The sequence below is a fragment of the Protomyctophum parallelum genome (assembly GCF_964188405.1).
Source record: "Protomyctophum parallelum genome assembly, chromosome: 2".
Classification (NCBI taxonomy): Eukaryota; Metazoa; Chordata; class Actinopteri; order Myctophiformes; family Myctophidae; genus Protomyctophum; species Protomyctophum parallelum.
In genome coordinates, this window is record NC_139699.1 from 61,360,537 (window position 1) to 61,375,302 (window position 14,766).

At 42.4% G+C, this 14,766-nt stretch overlaps 1 protein-coding gene across 1 annotated transcript in view; it reads left to right on the forward strand.

Annotated features, from left to right (window-relative positions):
- Positions 1 to 11,006: 11,006 nt before the first annotated feature.
- The window catches only part of LOC310876643 (AN1-type zinc finger protein 3 homolog), a 51,754-nt gene continuing 47,994 nt past the window's right edge, over positions 11,007 to 14,766 (forward strand). Inside the window, exon 1 of the mRNA XM_083790230.1 lies at positions 11,007 to 11,360. Within this exon, the coding sequence (XP_083646356.1) occupies positions 11,284 to 11,360 (77 nt within the window). The 5' untranslated portion in view covers positions 11,007 to 11,283. The remainder of the gene's footprint in view (positions 11,361 to 14,766) is intronic.

Consider the following 14,766-nt stretch of genomic DNA (forward strand, 5'->3'; position numbering starts at 1 on the left):
TTAGCATTACGTTATGCTTTAGCTATTTAAAAATAGCAGATCTACAAGCTCATAGCGCGCCACCGAGTGGCGCGCTACGAGCTTGTAGGTCTGCTATTTTTGAAAAATCGAAGAACGACTGACATTTTTAGAATCTGATCTCAGATCAGAATGGGTTCATCAGACCAGTGTGTGTCCCAGTGGAAACCTCATATGAATCTGATCTCAGGTCAGAATGGGTTAACTGCTCTTGTAGTTGAATGAAAAGGGTCTTTGATCCTCCATCTTTGAGCGGGCCATGATTTTCCAATTACTTTTTACATGTACTGTATGTATTTATGTATTTACAAATTTGTCATGAAAAAACAAAAAGAAAATAGTATTGATAGAACCTCAAGCCCCATCATGCATTGACAATATGCAGTCACCAGAACCATTGGGGACGTGTGTTTTCAATGAGTAACATGGTTAAAATGTAGTTTTAATTTAGTTAGTATTTTGAGTACTTACTATACTGACTTTGGTACTGCAACTTCTGCAAGTATAATTTTGATGCCAATACTTTCCTATATTAGTCAAGACAAGTTTTTAATATTACTTCTTCCACCACTGGATATTTCCTCATATGTCCCATTATGAACGAGAGAAAGTTCATTAGCCTCCTGTATATGAACTGTCAACCTAATATTATATTACGGGGATACAGTATATACATTCATTCATATACATACATGCATTGATGCATACATACAGTACTTTGTAAACCGTACTGCTGGGCCAATAACATCCAAATGTACGAGCATCTTAACCCATTTAGGCCTGACATCGAAATAAAAAAAAAGCCTTCTAAATCCTGACAGTTTTCTGAAATACCTATGTTTCTAGGCCTATGTCAAGGACCCCAAAAATGATCTGTAATTGGCCACCGACCCCCATCTGAAAATATGTTGTTCCAGGGACCTCTCCAGAAGCAAAGATTTGAGTTAAAAATGTTCGTTCTGAAAAAATATATTCCAAATTTGAGGCACATTTTCACGATTCTTCAAAAATAGCAGACCTACAAGCTCGTAGCGCGCCACTCGGTGGCGCGCTACGAGCTTGTAGATCTGCTATTTTTCAATAGCTAAATTATAACATAATGTTTAAAACACCAAAAGGGGTGACCGCCCAAAATGGGTTAAGCAGCAAAGCTACATGTACCAAGTCATCTTTGATCCAAAGACTAATTAATTCCTTAAGTTCTCGTGTTTATTGCAAGGGGGGTGGGGTGGGGGGGGGGGGGGGGGGGGTGGGGGGAGGTGTATGGGGGTCTGTCTTTGAAGTGCTGTCTCTAGAGGACCACCAGGCCTGAGGCTGGACTCAGCCCAGCAGTGAGGAGGAACGTCTCCACAGCAAGGCCAAGCAGGGGCTGTTTTAGTTTAGTAATTAATTATAATTTAATTAACCACTTAAACCCTTTATTCATAGTTAAATGGACCTGAGTTACAACACTAGTCCTTCGTTATTCGTACGTTTCCGTGGCACAAAAGTGGGAATAAATAACATCAATAACAAAATAAACTAATATCGGTTATTGGTTATCGGACAAATTGATTATTTTATCGTCATCGGCCCCGAGAATGTCCACATGGATGCATCATCCCTACGCCAAACGGTTGAGAGAGCGGAAACTGGGGCTGGTTTGCATGGCTTTGAAAAAGAAAATGAGATTCTTCAAGCCTCTGTGGTATCCCCGACTCTGCTCTTAACCAGCAAATGAACCATCAGCCATCTATCTTCATTCCACCCTGGGCCCGCTATAGTCCCTCTCTCCCCGCAGACTGAAGCTACTTGAAGTTGTCGGAGAGCGCTCTTATTGCCGAGGGGGGGAATCCAATCCTCCCGGCTCAAAAAGTAAAGTGCAGCGTTCTTCTGAAAGTCATTCTGAGGTGAAAATCATGAAGCCACTGACTGTTATCATCTCAGACAGCTCAGTCGATATTTGTGAACATAAAACAATGCTGTCTCAAAGCTGGAAACGTGGAGAATTCGGGTTGTACTGTAGATTTTCATGATGTCAGACATGATGTTGACAGGCAGTCATAGATTCTTGACCCCACAAATACAAAACTAGAAAAAGTGCCCTTCTGGGCACAGGTCTCCACCAGGATTTCTTCCTCAACCTAGTGTGAATATGCGTGCACAGTTTCATCGCAATGGGGCGCTGCGTTGAGGAGTTGTGGCGATTTGTACAAAGCGGGCTACTCCTGAAAACTGTAGGAGCCAATCGTGGCAAATCAGGATGGAATATGATAAATCAAACAAACTTGTCTTGATCACATGACTATGGAGATCATGTGTAGCGATTTGCGTGAAATTTGGATAAAATCTGAAGGAGTAATAATAGAAAATGTGTTTTACATATGTCGGCCTCCTGGTGGCGCTATAAAGAGCAGATGTGAAAAATTCCAGGCAAAGGTTTTTCCTTGGCCTCTAGGGAGTTGGCATACAAAGTTATCCACAGATCCGTGCAGTTAGAGGTAAAAACACTTTTTGGCCAGTTATAGCGCCACCTTGAGGCTGAGTTGAAATTGTTCATGTGGCATTTCGTCCTCGGCCTAGTGGGAATGTGGGTGCACAATTTCACGGAAATGACGCGATGTGTTCATGATTTGCAGCATTTTGTTTGAAACTGAGCACTCCTGTGAACTTTGGAAGCCAATCTTAACCAATCAGGATGGAGTCTGATAAATCTGAAAGACCCGTTTCGTTGAATGGCTCTAGAGAGACTGTGTACCAATTTGCGTGATGTTTGGACAAAATCTGTAGGTGTACTGTGCAAAAACTTGTTTTGCACAAAGCGGCCTCCTGGTGGCGCTATAACAGGCTGTTCTGGAAAGTTTGGGGCAGAGGTTCATCGTTGGCATCCAGGGAGTGTGTGTGCAAAATATGGCATCGACCGGGTTAACGGTGGCCGAGATTAGCTGTTCACGGACACACGGACACACACACGGACGGACGGAGTGCAAAACATACTCTCCCCACATGCCTTCGGCCTGGTGGAGACAATAATGTATTTAATCTATAACAAGTTCAGCAGTATATATATAGTATGTTGAAATTGCATGTAGTGATTGTTAATGGTGCATTTATATAGCGCCTTTATCCAAGGCGCTTTGCATAGATGGTGCATTTACATTCACACATTCACACACACATTCATACACCGATGGTGGCGGAAACCATGCAAGGCAACAACCAGCACATCATAGAGCAATTAGGGGTTCAGCGTCTTGCTCAAGGACACTTCGACAAACTCTGGGGGAGCCCGGGTTCGAACTGGCAACCTTGCGGTTACCATCCAGCCATTATATACCCCTGAGACACCACCCGCTGAAAGTTTCTCTGGCAAGTTTGTACTTGAGTCTGAACACAAACCTCTGCAGCTGTATACTCAACTTCCTGACAGACAGACATCAGGTGGTGCGTATGGGCCTATGGTATGGGCACAATGACTTCTGCCCCTCAGCACAGGAGTCCCTGTGCGTTCTGAACGAGTTCTCCTTCCATCCACTTGCATTGAGTTGCTCAAAAGCGCATGAGGCGGATTCACTCCTCCTTCCTGGTAGGAACAGAGTGCATTCTGGGGTGGATTGGCCCCAAACACATGAACGCGCTGCCGTTGACTATCATTGTGCCGTTTGTGCGCGTTCACGTATGAAACATTCGTTCACGTGTCATGGCCCCAATCACATGAACGTGCGCAATGATAGTCAACGGAGCAGCGCTGGCTCGAGCTGCAATACCAAATCCGGCCACTATGTCCATTTCGCCTCAGGGTTTCCTCTGGGTGCCTTCTCTAGAAATATATACTCTAAGGTTCTGAACCCCTTTCTCAACTCCCTGTACACCCATGACTGTGTGGCTCGTACATCATCATGACGTGAAATAGAATTCTCCATGCATTGTCAATGGGAGTTTAATGTTTGCGTATATAGGACAAAAATAGACACCAAGCGGATTTGCTCAGACACCATTACGTAGAATTCTCCATTCAATGGCTGCGGTTACATGAGGGCTTTTTCATTCAGAATGAAAACTTCAGAATTAATTCATTCAGAAGTAAGTTTTTTGCGGCGTGTTTACATGGGAAATGGTCATTCCGAATGTGTGTTTACATGGACAATACTTTTAAATCCCATTATTTCATTCCACATCAGGTTTGGGGCTGGGAAGGCTTCTGATTGGATAGGGGGCGGGGCGGATATGTTTACGTCCAGTGGTGGAAAGTAAATTGGATAGTAAATTAGTACTCTACTAAAGTAAAAAATAAATAGGTATTTCTACTTTACTTGAGTATTTCCAATTTCCAATACTTTTACTTCTACTCCACTACATTTCAGGTAAAACAAAATAATAATAATAATAATAATAATAATAATAATAATAAAACACTTTTATGCCATATTATTTATATTTGATGTATCCTGTAGCCTATGAGAGGTTGCTCTCAGAGATGTGAAATTAAACATGTCTAGTTTCTTATAATTAATCGCAAAACAAGAGCATAATATATGGCCATACCAATTACATGGAAACAAGCATGGACAGAAAGACCAGAATTAACTTAAATCCCAATGAGTGTTTACATGAGTCCATAATTGTTTCAATAGGATTTAAAATTGGAATAAACCGGTCAGTTACATCAGATCTATCATCTTTCAGTTTAAATCAGATTGGCCATTTTCATTCCGATTTAAGTTTCTGTAGGTGTTTACATGACAACTTTTAATAGGATTTAACTTTTATTCTGAATGAAAACGGGATTTAACTGTCCATGTAAACGTAGCCATTGTCAATGGGAATTTAATGTTTTGTGTAGGACGGAAATCTACACTAATAGCTGAATATAGGAGGGGCGAGGGGGAAGGGTGATCTTCCGGCTTGATATTCCTGGTGATCTTGTGCTTTGCCTTGTAAACTGTATGCCTTTCCTGGACCAAGGCCCACTTGAACATATTGAAAGCATTCGCATTAACAGCTGCCTGTTAAGTGGTCAATGCTGGGCCACGTGCATCTTGAGAGCATGTTTATTTTAATGATCAATCCATTGAGTGATTGTGTTGCTGCTCGGATCAGCATAATAGTATAATCAACTAATTATACTCTAAGTTGGAATTCATCTGTATGTAAACTAATCGTTCATGGCTTTGAAAAAAAAAAGGAATACCATGAAGTCATTTTTTTATCATTATTATTCTTTTATTACCATCAAAATCTAAGTGTTGTGCCAATTATTTGGGGGCCCATTTGCAATATTCTCACGGCCCACTGGTCACGGCCCACCAGTGGGCCCCCGGCCCACAGGTTGAGAATCTGCTGTAGGCCTATTACGGTGTAAGTTGATGAATTCTCAGCTTCCCTTCTTCCTCTCTCCTCCAGTGGCATTCTCTCCAGGGACAGAACACAGTCTTATTAAGAGCAGTTGATGAGCTGAGGGCATGCAGGAAGGGGGTGCGGCGTTACTGGATGCTGCAGGGCTCTGCGGCGCATTTGGCTCTCAAAGTCATGCACGCTGCTCCCTCTCCACTTCAAACACCCGACGCGACGCGACGCCGAAGCAGCAGCAGCAGCAGCAGCAACGCAGGGCTGTGTTCAATTCACTGCCGATGGGTAGCAGTGGAGCGGTGGCGGGCGGAGAATGGCTGTGTGTATACCTCTCACAATCCCCCCCTGCTGCAATGAAGTTATAACCACGTGAACCCCAGCATCCATATTCTGGGGGTAACATTCCCTATCCTGTATGTGGGTCAAGGGTCAACTCGCAGGATTAGTTTACTATGCGGTAGATGAACACGGGTCTCCCACGCATTCTGACCTGAGATCAGATTCATACGAGGTTTTCCACTGGACACACACTGGTCTGATTAAGCACCGACATTTTGACTGCTGTGCTAAGACCGAAAGCTTGGTTTGGGCAGGGGAGATGCAATGCTTCTTGTCAACTATAGTACGTAGGTGTCCTATCCAACCACAGCAGTGTCTCAATGGAAGAAGTATGATATACTCTACCATACAGATTGGCTAAAATAATGTTGTTTGCAGATTTAGATCCCATGGAGGGATGCTGCATGTAACACTCGGTGACCAGATGGTTGAGAGACAGAAAGTTCCTTGTCTACCATTATATGGTTTAAGTCACATTAGGTGTCTCATTTCACTGGAGCAATAGTGCTCAAGGTCTCCGTCTGACTCCGAGACGTCCACCACTGCAGTTTTTACGTGCAGCTGCTGCCGGTCAAATTTTTTCCTTAATTAAACACTTTAGTTCCATTTCAAGCCACTGCATTCATTGCCAGTTTTGCCACCGTTTAGTTTGTTGTGATCCGTGAAAGCATCGTCAGCAGAGCAGCTCGGCACAAAGCCAACAACAAAACTCGCCTCCCCCCCACACCCCCACCTTTGTCATGTCCAGGAAGATTTCTAGTACCACCAGGGGAGGTCCTTGTTACCTCTAGTGGTACTAGTACCACAGGTTGAGAATCACTGCTCTAGTCATTCAAGTCTGCCTTGGCTTTTATACATGGTTGGGGTTCATTCACTCATTCACCTCGATGTTGCTACTGTTCCAAATGTTCCAAAGTTGTTCTACTTTAGTCTACATAGTCACAGGTTGAGAAAGCCATATGTTTAATGTTTTTATGGCAATACGTTTTGGGCTGGGTTGGCAGTGATGTGGTCCTTGTCACTGCCAGCCTGGGGACGAAGTAGACAACCATCACTCGCCTCATATGATCAGTGTAGCGCTTAGTGCAACAAAACCCAGCCCAAAACATGTTGCCATAAAACGATTAACCATGATTAACTTTTGCACTCTGTGTGACTGTCGCAATGATTTCCAAACTTAGCCCCAACAACAGCAGCAACAAAAAAAGCAATACATGAATGAAAACCCACAAACCTAATTGATGAACATTAGGTGGTAGACAAGGAACTCTCATTCTCTCTCTCTCTCTCTCTCGATACAGACTGAGTTTCTGAACTTCAGTCCAGTTATGTTATCCCCCCCAAGGGGTACGAACGGCCAGGGCGAATAACGTCGGTGGCGATTGCCGGACACCAGTGAGCACTGTGAGCCTCTCGTTCTTACTTACTAAGGCTTCAATGAGCCATTGCTCTCCATTGCATCCGATCCCTGGCAGCATGTTGCGTCTCTCCCCAGGACATGTTCATCTGTTCCAGCTCCCGTGTCACAGTTCTGCACCAGATGGTTTTGGGCCCATGTTTTCTCTCGCTTGGTGGTGTCCATCTTAACCCATTCTGGACGGGAAACCCATTTTTGTGTTTTAAGGATTATGTTATACTTTAGCCGTTGGAAAATAGCAGATCTACAAGCTTGTAGAGCGGCACTTGTAGGCAAATCTGTCAGGATTTAGAATGCATTTGTAGAATCATCCTCGGGTCTAAATTGGTTAAGGTCACCTTTGTGACGTGGTCCTGCTCCATTCTCCCTCTCGTTCGCCGTCATTTATTTGTATTTATTTTTTCAACTGGGCCGCCCGCGCGCTTGGCCCGGCCTCGTCCCTTCCCGCTCGCCACGCTGACCCCCCCTCGGGCCACGGCCTGAAACCGGGCGTCCTCCTCACCCCGTCTTTCTCACTTGTACTGGTTTCTCACTCGTACTGTAAAATACATCTTGTTCTGGCAGAATAGAAGTGTTCTGTTCTTGAAGACATGGTAAGTGAAATCTGAGAGCGTCCTCTTGTTCAACAACTCTATCAATGCAGTCTTCCATAACCAGTGGATAGAGCTTGGGCAACAATTTCAACGGACACTCGCAACGGACAGCCCCCGCTATTTATAGCCTCATAGATTTTCCTGTAGTCACACTGACATGTTGCATGGCTGAATGGATGAACCAGTTGTTGATTATATTCAAGGATTGGAGGTGGAGAAGCTAACTGATTTGGCCTGATTTGCAACAATGTTGTGCGAGTGGCACTGTGGCACATACGGGAATAAGCTGCAAGTCTGTTTCGTTTAAAAGTGATCACTGAAGGGTGTGTTCCCACCCGCTGCAGAAATGCCCACCCTGTTTTTAACAGGCAGACTGTTCTGGTCTACAAAGCCAATTATGGCACCGGTTATCCCATTAGCATCAGCATCCATGAGCTCCACAAGCCTAAAATAGGTACTGACAAGCGTGTACTTATATTGGCAAAGGAGCTTGTTCACTGATATGCCACAGTGGTTTCATCCAGATAGAGGGAATAAGGGGTCCTCCTCCCTTTGTTCTTTTATCAAATGTAAGTCTCAAATAAAGCCATACTTGATAACTGCACTTTGAATGTCCCCATCTCATTTTACAAGATATATCAGACAAATACTACCAAGTTAATTGAAGTATAACAAATCGGTTTAAGGGTGCTATCGTGATTTTACGGTGCTTCTGGTCATCTATACCTTCAAAAAATAAATCAGCCTTTAAGAAATATACTTATATACTTGAATATAGAGGACCATAGCTGAAAGAACAACTTTAGGCAAAACATTTACAGTTATTCTGTAATCTGTACCAGTGTTTATATGTGTTTTATAACTGAGATTTGATGTATGTTATATTGTTATTTAATTGTGTTTTATGTATTGATATTGATGTAACTGAATTAATGCAATTCATGTTGTAGTATTTTCTTTTTTAATGTGTTTTGTAATATGTTTTGTGTGGACCCTGGGAGACGAGCTGACTGCCATGGCATCAGCTAATGGGGATCCTTTTCAAATAAAACAAATAAACATATATACCTGTCTGTGGTTCTCAAACCCCTAAAATAATATTTGAACTGGGGACCCCCACCCTGACAAGCACTTGGAATTGTATTGCAGTTATACATTTTTGTTTGACACAACAGGTAATATTTGACAATTTGGCCAATGTTTGACATATTTATAGTGTGTCTAATTCCAGCATAATTTGGTAGAATAGTTTAGTTCTAGATACCGGTAGATGCTTTAAAAAAAAAAGGTGTCTAATGGTGTATTGATATTTTCCATTTGGTTTCCAATGGTCTCCACAAGGCCAAAGACATGGTCGAGTATGTTTTGTACACTGTCCGTCCCTCCGTGTGTCCGTCTGTTCGTGTGCTCAGTCAACTGTCATTTAAAATCAAGCTATTTAACTGCTGTTACAAACAGGTGGAATTTATATCTTAATTATAACCACATAATATGGTAAACGATGTGGTCCACTGTCCACTCCATTTTATGATAAACTCAACATTTTCATACTTTAATGCGGGAAGAACAATAGTTTATCGTCAGAGCCTGATAGGCCTACATCATTTAAATTACAATAAAACATAATTGAAAATAGGAATGTTAACGATTGGCTCTTTTAGGTAGCTGCAAGTTAAGGTTATCAATTAACTTTAACTTGCAGTTATCAATTAACTTTAACTTTACAGTATAGGATACTTTAAAAAAAGAAAGGTTTTCTTACAGTATCCTATGTCAATTTATACTTTTCTTTATTCCTCTTATTCACACTTTGTTACATCTGGGATGTGTGGAGTTTGCATGTTCTCCCTGTGTCCCCTAGGGTAGGTACCCTCACATGTTCTCCCCGTGTCCCCTAGGGTAGGTACCCTCACAAAAAACATGCAGTAATCCTGGTCTCTATACTGCCTCCCCCCTGATGGAGGGGAAAGGAACTGGTTGGAATAACGTGTTCCTTCCACGCGCTACGTCCTAGGCCTACCGGGGAAACTCCCCCCCTGTCAGGCGATAAGAAGCTCACTCCTCATGCATTGCATGAGCTCAGTTCGGGACTCTCCCCAGGTTAGCAGATGGCGAGTAGCACCCGGGATTACAGCTTGGGCATTGGCACCGGGTGAAATGACTCGTAAAGGAATTCCAATATGATTTTATTATTATCATTAATATCGTATTATTATTATTTTCACATGATCCAAAATAAGGGATGCCAGGGTTGAAGTGGTTAAGGTCCATGTGCTTTAAAACTCTTGCCTGCACTGTCCCTGCCTGACACTGTGAAGTGTGAATATCTATGGATGATTTCCTATACAAAAGATATCCGCAGGCGAAACGCTTGGAAGGGATCCCTTTATCCCTGTCCATGAAGTCCCTATCAAATTTCCCCTTGAGAAATCATGAATTCTACACTACTGTACCTACCTGCTACTTATCTTGTTATTCATGAATGTGCCCGACTGTTTTAGAGACCAACAATAATTAAGCAATTTATTAAGCAATTGATCCTACAATAGCTGTTTTAAGAGAAGTGAGGGGGAAACCATATAATTGGTAAATATAATATATAGGCCTAAACCAACATCTTCTTTGCATTATTTCAAAACTTTAAATGCCCACAACTTTGTATCTGGGTCATCAATAGTTCTTATGGATTTTTTGTATGTCTGGTTGGCCAAATAAAATGATTTTCAGATATACACTATAAGGTGTGTTATATAGCTCAATGATGAAACAATGTTACAAATACAAAGTGCTGGGTGGGTGCTGCCGGACTATTGACGTGTTGTGACCTTCTGCTATTAATACAATTTTTTATTTTATTTTATATATATTTTTTATAAAATCTTGTACGGGGGTCCCCGTCACAGAACATTTTCCAACGGGGGTCCGCGGCCAAATAGGCTACAATACAAGTTGGGGGACCTTGACATGAAAAAGTTTGAGGGCCACAGCCCACTGTGTTACTGCTCTAGTGTTATGGGGCTGTCTGTTTGTTTGCAGGAAGATAGTATTGAATGGATCATACCAATGTTAACCAGGGGAGCTACTGCTGCAAACGTTCCCATTTCCCAACACGAACGCCAACCAATTTAAAGCGGCAAGCCCCTGTAAAGATATCGGCAATTAAAAGATGTTGGGATTCAGTGTCAACAAGATTATGCATAATTACAGGTAATAGCGACGGAAACGTGAATTTAACTTTTGACTTGCAGGATTCCCCTCTCACCACCCCCCGTTCGGCAGTGGTTGGTTCCTTCCTCACTCCAGCTGACCGGCCCTGGTGGATGGATGGATGTTGTCTGTCGTTTAGTTTATCCAGCTGTCATCGTTTCTATCAATTCATACCGGTTGTAACGCGCTATTGTCTCCGGGGCCGCACGTGTCGGCGAGGCGTCAGTTCTCCGCAGACCCTTTAAAAGAGACATTTGACCGTCGGAAAGTGCCTCCGTTGTTCTTTTAAAAAGACCCGAGGAAACCTTAAACAAAAAAATAGCGAACGAGGCCCCAACTCCGTCCCCGGATTCACCTGCTACGCGGAGACCGAAGAGCGACATGGGGGACACGGGCAGCGAACGCAGCAAGCCTCCTAGTAACGGTATCCCCCCACGCTGTGCCTGTGGGTTCTGGGGGTAAGAACAACAATAATAACCCGCTGTGTCGCTTTTGTTTGTGGGGTTGTCCCGGCTAGCTTTAGTCGCTAGCCACCAACGCTAGCAGATCAAGATGAGCCGCTTTTCTGGTTGTAACTCCCCCCTCATTGTTTTGTACTGTTAGCTGCTAGCTGGCTGGCTAGTAGCTAGCTAGTTAGCCAAGTCATTCTTTACTACTGTACTCTGAAGCCTGGGGGAGGGGGTGCTGTTGTCATATTTTAATTAGCAGGTACTATAGGTTAGTGGTCCTTGAACTGGGTTACAGGGGAGGGACCCTCTGGGTTTGGTTCCATTTGTATTGCCTGGCTTGGATCAAGACTATCATAAATGTATTTTTATCGAGTCTGACCTTTACTTCAGACTCGATAAAATACATCCTACCTTATTTGTATGCTTTTAGAGTTATTATGGGGCTCTCAAAAAGTTTGAGAACCACTTTACCAGGCTGTCAAGCAGCAAGCTTGCTGTGTGTGGTTGGATAGACTTGTAATGTAGAGGACCCTGCTTCACCGACATTGCCTTTAACAGAAGAGTTAAAGCTCTCAAGAGGCCCAGCCCCTTGTTTGTACAATGATCTGAAAAACACATGGGGAAGTGAGGGTGCCTACACTACAGCCCCTCTGGCAAGATCAGACAATTACTGAGTCATATTGGCTGCTACAGTATGGCCGTACTTGGCACCATGAGAGGATATTAAGCAAGACAAATGTCTGCATTTATTATGTCTCGTATGGCAACTAGGGTTTGTTTACAGCCAAACCTTACCGGCCAGTAATATCTAGCTGTGTGTAAAACTATTTCCTGTATAATGCCTTGTGCTAAGTTACTTGACCCTTGTCAGTTTATACAGCGTTTGGTGTGTCCACACAAACATTACATTGACAATGAATGGAATTGTACTTCAGTGTCTGAGCAAATATACATATTTCTATTTTACGCCATGATGATGTACCATCATGATGTATCATCATGCTGATGATAAAAGCGCCCCTCACTTCACACAGGTGTGAATTTCTGAGAATCTATTTAGGTTGAATGTTCGGCACGAGTTGAAATGCAATGCACTATTTTGCATTTTCTATGACACTGCAGAACATAACATTTTCATCTGACCCCAATGATCACCATACAACTTCTACGGCTACTTTAATGTTAGCCAAATGTGTCTGAGTCAGTGTGACCATTAATTCCTTTCGCCCATATGTGTGTATCCTGAGCCTCTATATACTGTATATTATTAGGTGTGAATAAGTGTAATATTTGATGCTTGTCTGCTTTACTCACACACAACTGACACAAGAGTCTGTAAACAAACAAAGAAACAAATGATGTGATTTAACATTTACGTTTGAAATATAGCTTTATTATGGAGAATGTTAAGCACTTTGTTTTGCATTTTTCAAATGATTTAACATTTATGTTTGAAATATAGCTTTGTTATGGAGAATGTTTAAGCACTTTGTTTTGCATTTTTCAAATCATCAGCCTTTTATAGGAGGCTTATTTTTGCAAACATTTTCTTATATTACTCCTAGTCATGTGAATGAAGACGGATCTGTTAGAATATTTACATTCCATCCTGATTGGCGAATTCCCAACATTGCTGGCCCACAATAACCGACCTGACAGAAACATAACCACATAACAGCCAATCTAAGATTTGACCCAAAAGAAATTGCAATAGTACTCATTCAAGGTTTTTTATGATCCTTAGGGTCATCCAAATAACATATTAAAAATTGATTGTATAAATTGTGGATCATGGTAAAGTCAGGGCCAGGGGTTTAACGTTGGGGTACCATGAAAACCTATATAAGGCAAAAATGTCAACTTTAAGTAGCATGTACATGTCAAACTAGGCGTTATTCATGATTCTGAATCAATTGCAAGCATTAGTTTTGCAAGAAAAACACTCATTGGCCATTGCCATCTTCACAAAGTGATGTCAGGTCATCACATTTGGACAAGTGGCTATGGCCGAATTTAGCCCAGGGAGTGTTTTTCGTGCAAAACTAATTCTTGCAATGCCATGGGGTCAGAATCATGAATAATGCGCAAGCAGAGCACGCAAGTACTGCGATCGGCCGCTGGGTATCTATGTATGTATGTTGGTGTTAGTTGTCCATCGGCCAATAAGCGACTACCATTCATGATGACATAACTAAGTCGGATGGGATGGGTATGTAATATGTATGTTGGGGTAAGAAGTACTACAATTGGCTGAGTATGTAATGTGGATCATAAAAAACCCTCAATTTCTTTTGGTTTTTTGCTTAGATTGACTGGCCTAGTGGTGGGAATCTACAAGCACAACAAGTTGCAATGCAACATGTTGAGCTTGCAGATCTGCTATTGTCTCTATTAAAAAGTTGTTATTCATGATCGAGGCAAAGGTTTGAAATAACCGGGTCCACTGCACTGGGATATAGATTTAAAGTCACTAGCCCTTACCCGTTGTGAAATACTTGCGGCCCTGTGGCCCGTGGGGGGTACTGCACCCTGGGAGCGTTTTCACATTTTTAATTCACTAATAAATTCATTATTAATTTATAATTTGTTAAATTGGAAAAAAGGGCTTCGTTAAGACCTCCATATTATTATGGTCAATGCCTGTGTGAAAAGGAGTGATTGGTGCAGGCAGTGAGGATCTACGGCAGTCACAGTGACACACATTCAGACAGACATTGTCAGAATTATAGTATGATATCACTCAGTAGTAGTGTCACACACTATAGCCACTGCTAGCAACGGCACCAAAAGTGATTGGCATCTCACATGGTGTTATTTACCCAGAACCAACTGTGTCAACTTCAAGTGTAATGTGATTGATGCAGCGTGAAATAGACTCTTCAATTCCCAATCCCACGTTGGAATATACCCAAGATTTGCCAGTTGAGTTTGAAAATGAAGTCCATTTCAAATGGGAGATCAGGATAAGATGGGACGCATTTGCAGCTTACACTGTGCAAAAAGAAATTTCCCTATGGGGATTTGTAAAAGATAATGTTCTTTACTCTTGCTGCTCAAGTGTTGCAGGTGAGTGGACATCCTATGGGTTTGAGGCAGACAACAGTGGCACGTGTGGCCAGTCACCATGAAAGGAATCTCTAAGCAGAACTAATGCTCTGTACAGACGAGGATGGCTCGGGATGTTAGCCGCGCAAGTTTGTAAAACGGTATTAAAGTTTCTAGCGTCCACATTGTGGTTGTTAATTATGCATGCCGTATACACAAGACCGGTAAACCGCACCGGATTCCAGAGAAAGCTGTAGTACACATGCCCGGCCTGTAGATGGCCACCCAAAAAAAAAAAAAAAAAAGTAGTAGGTGAAGTGCATCAAGTGCAATCAACTGTAGCTGATGTTTTTCTTTCTTTTCATTACTC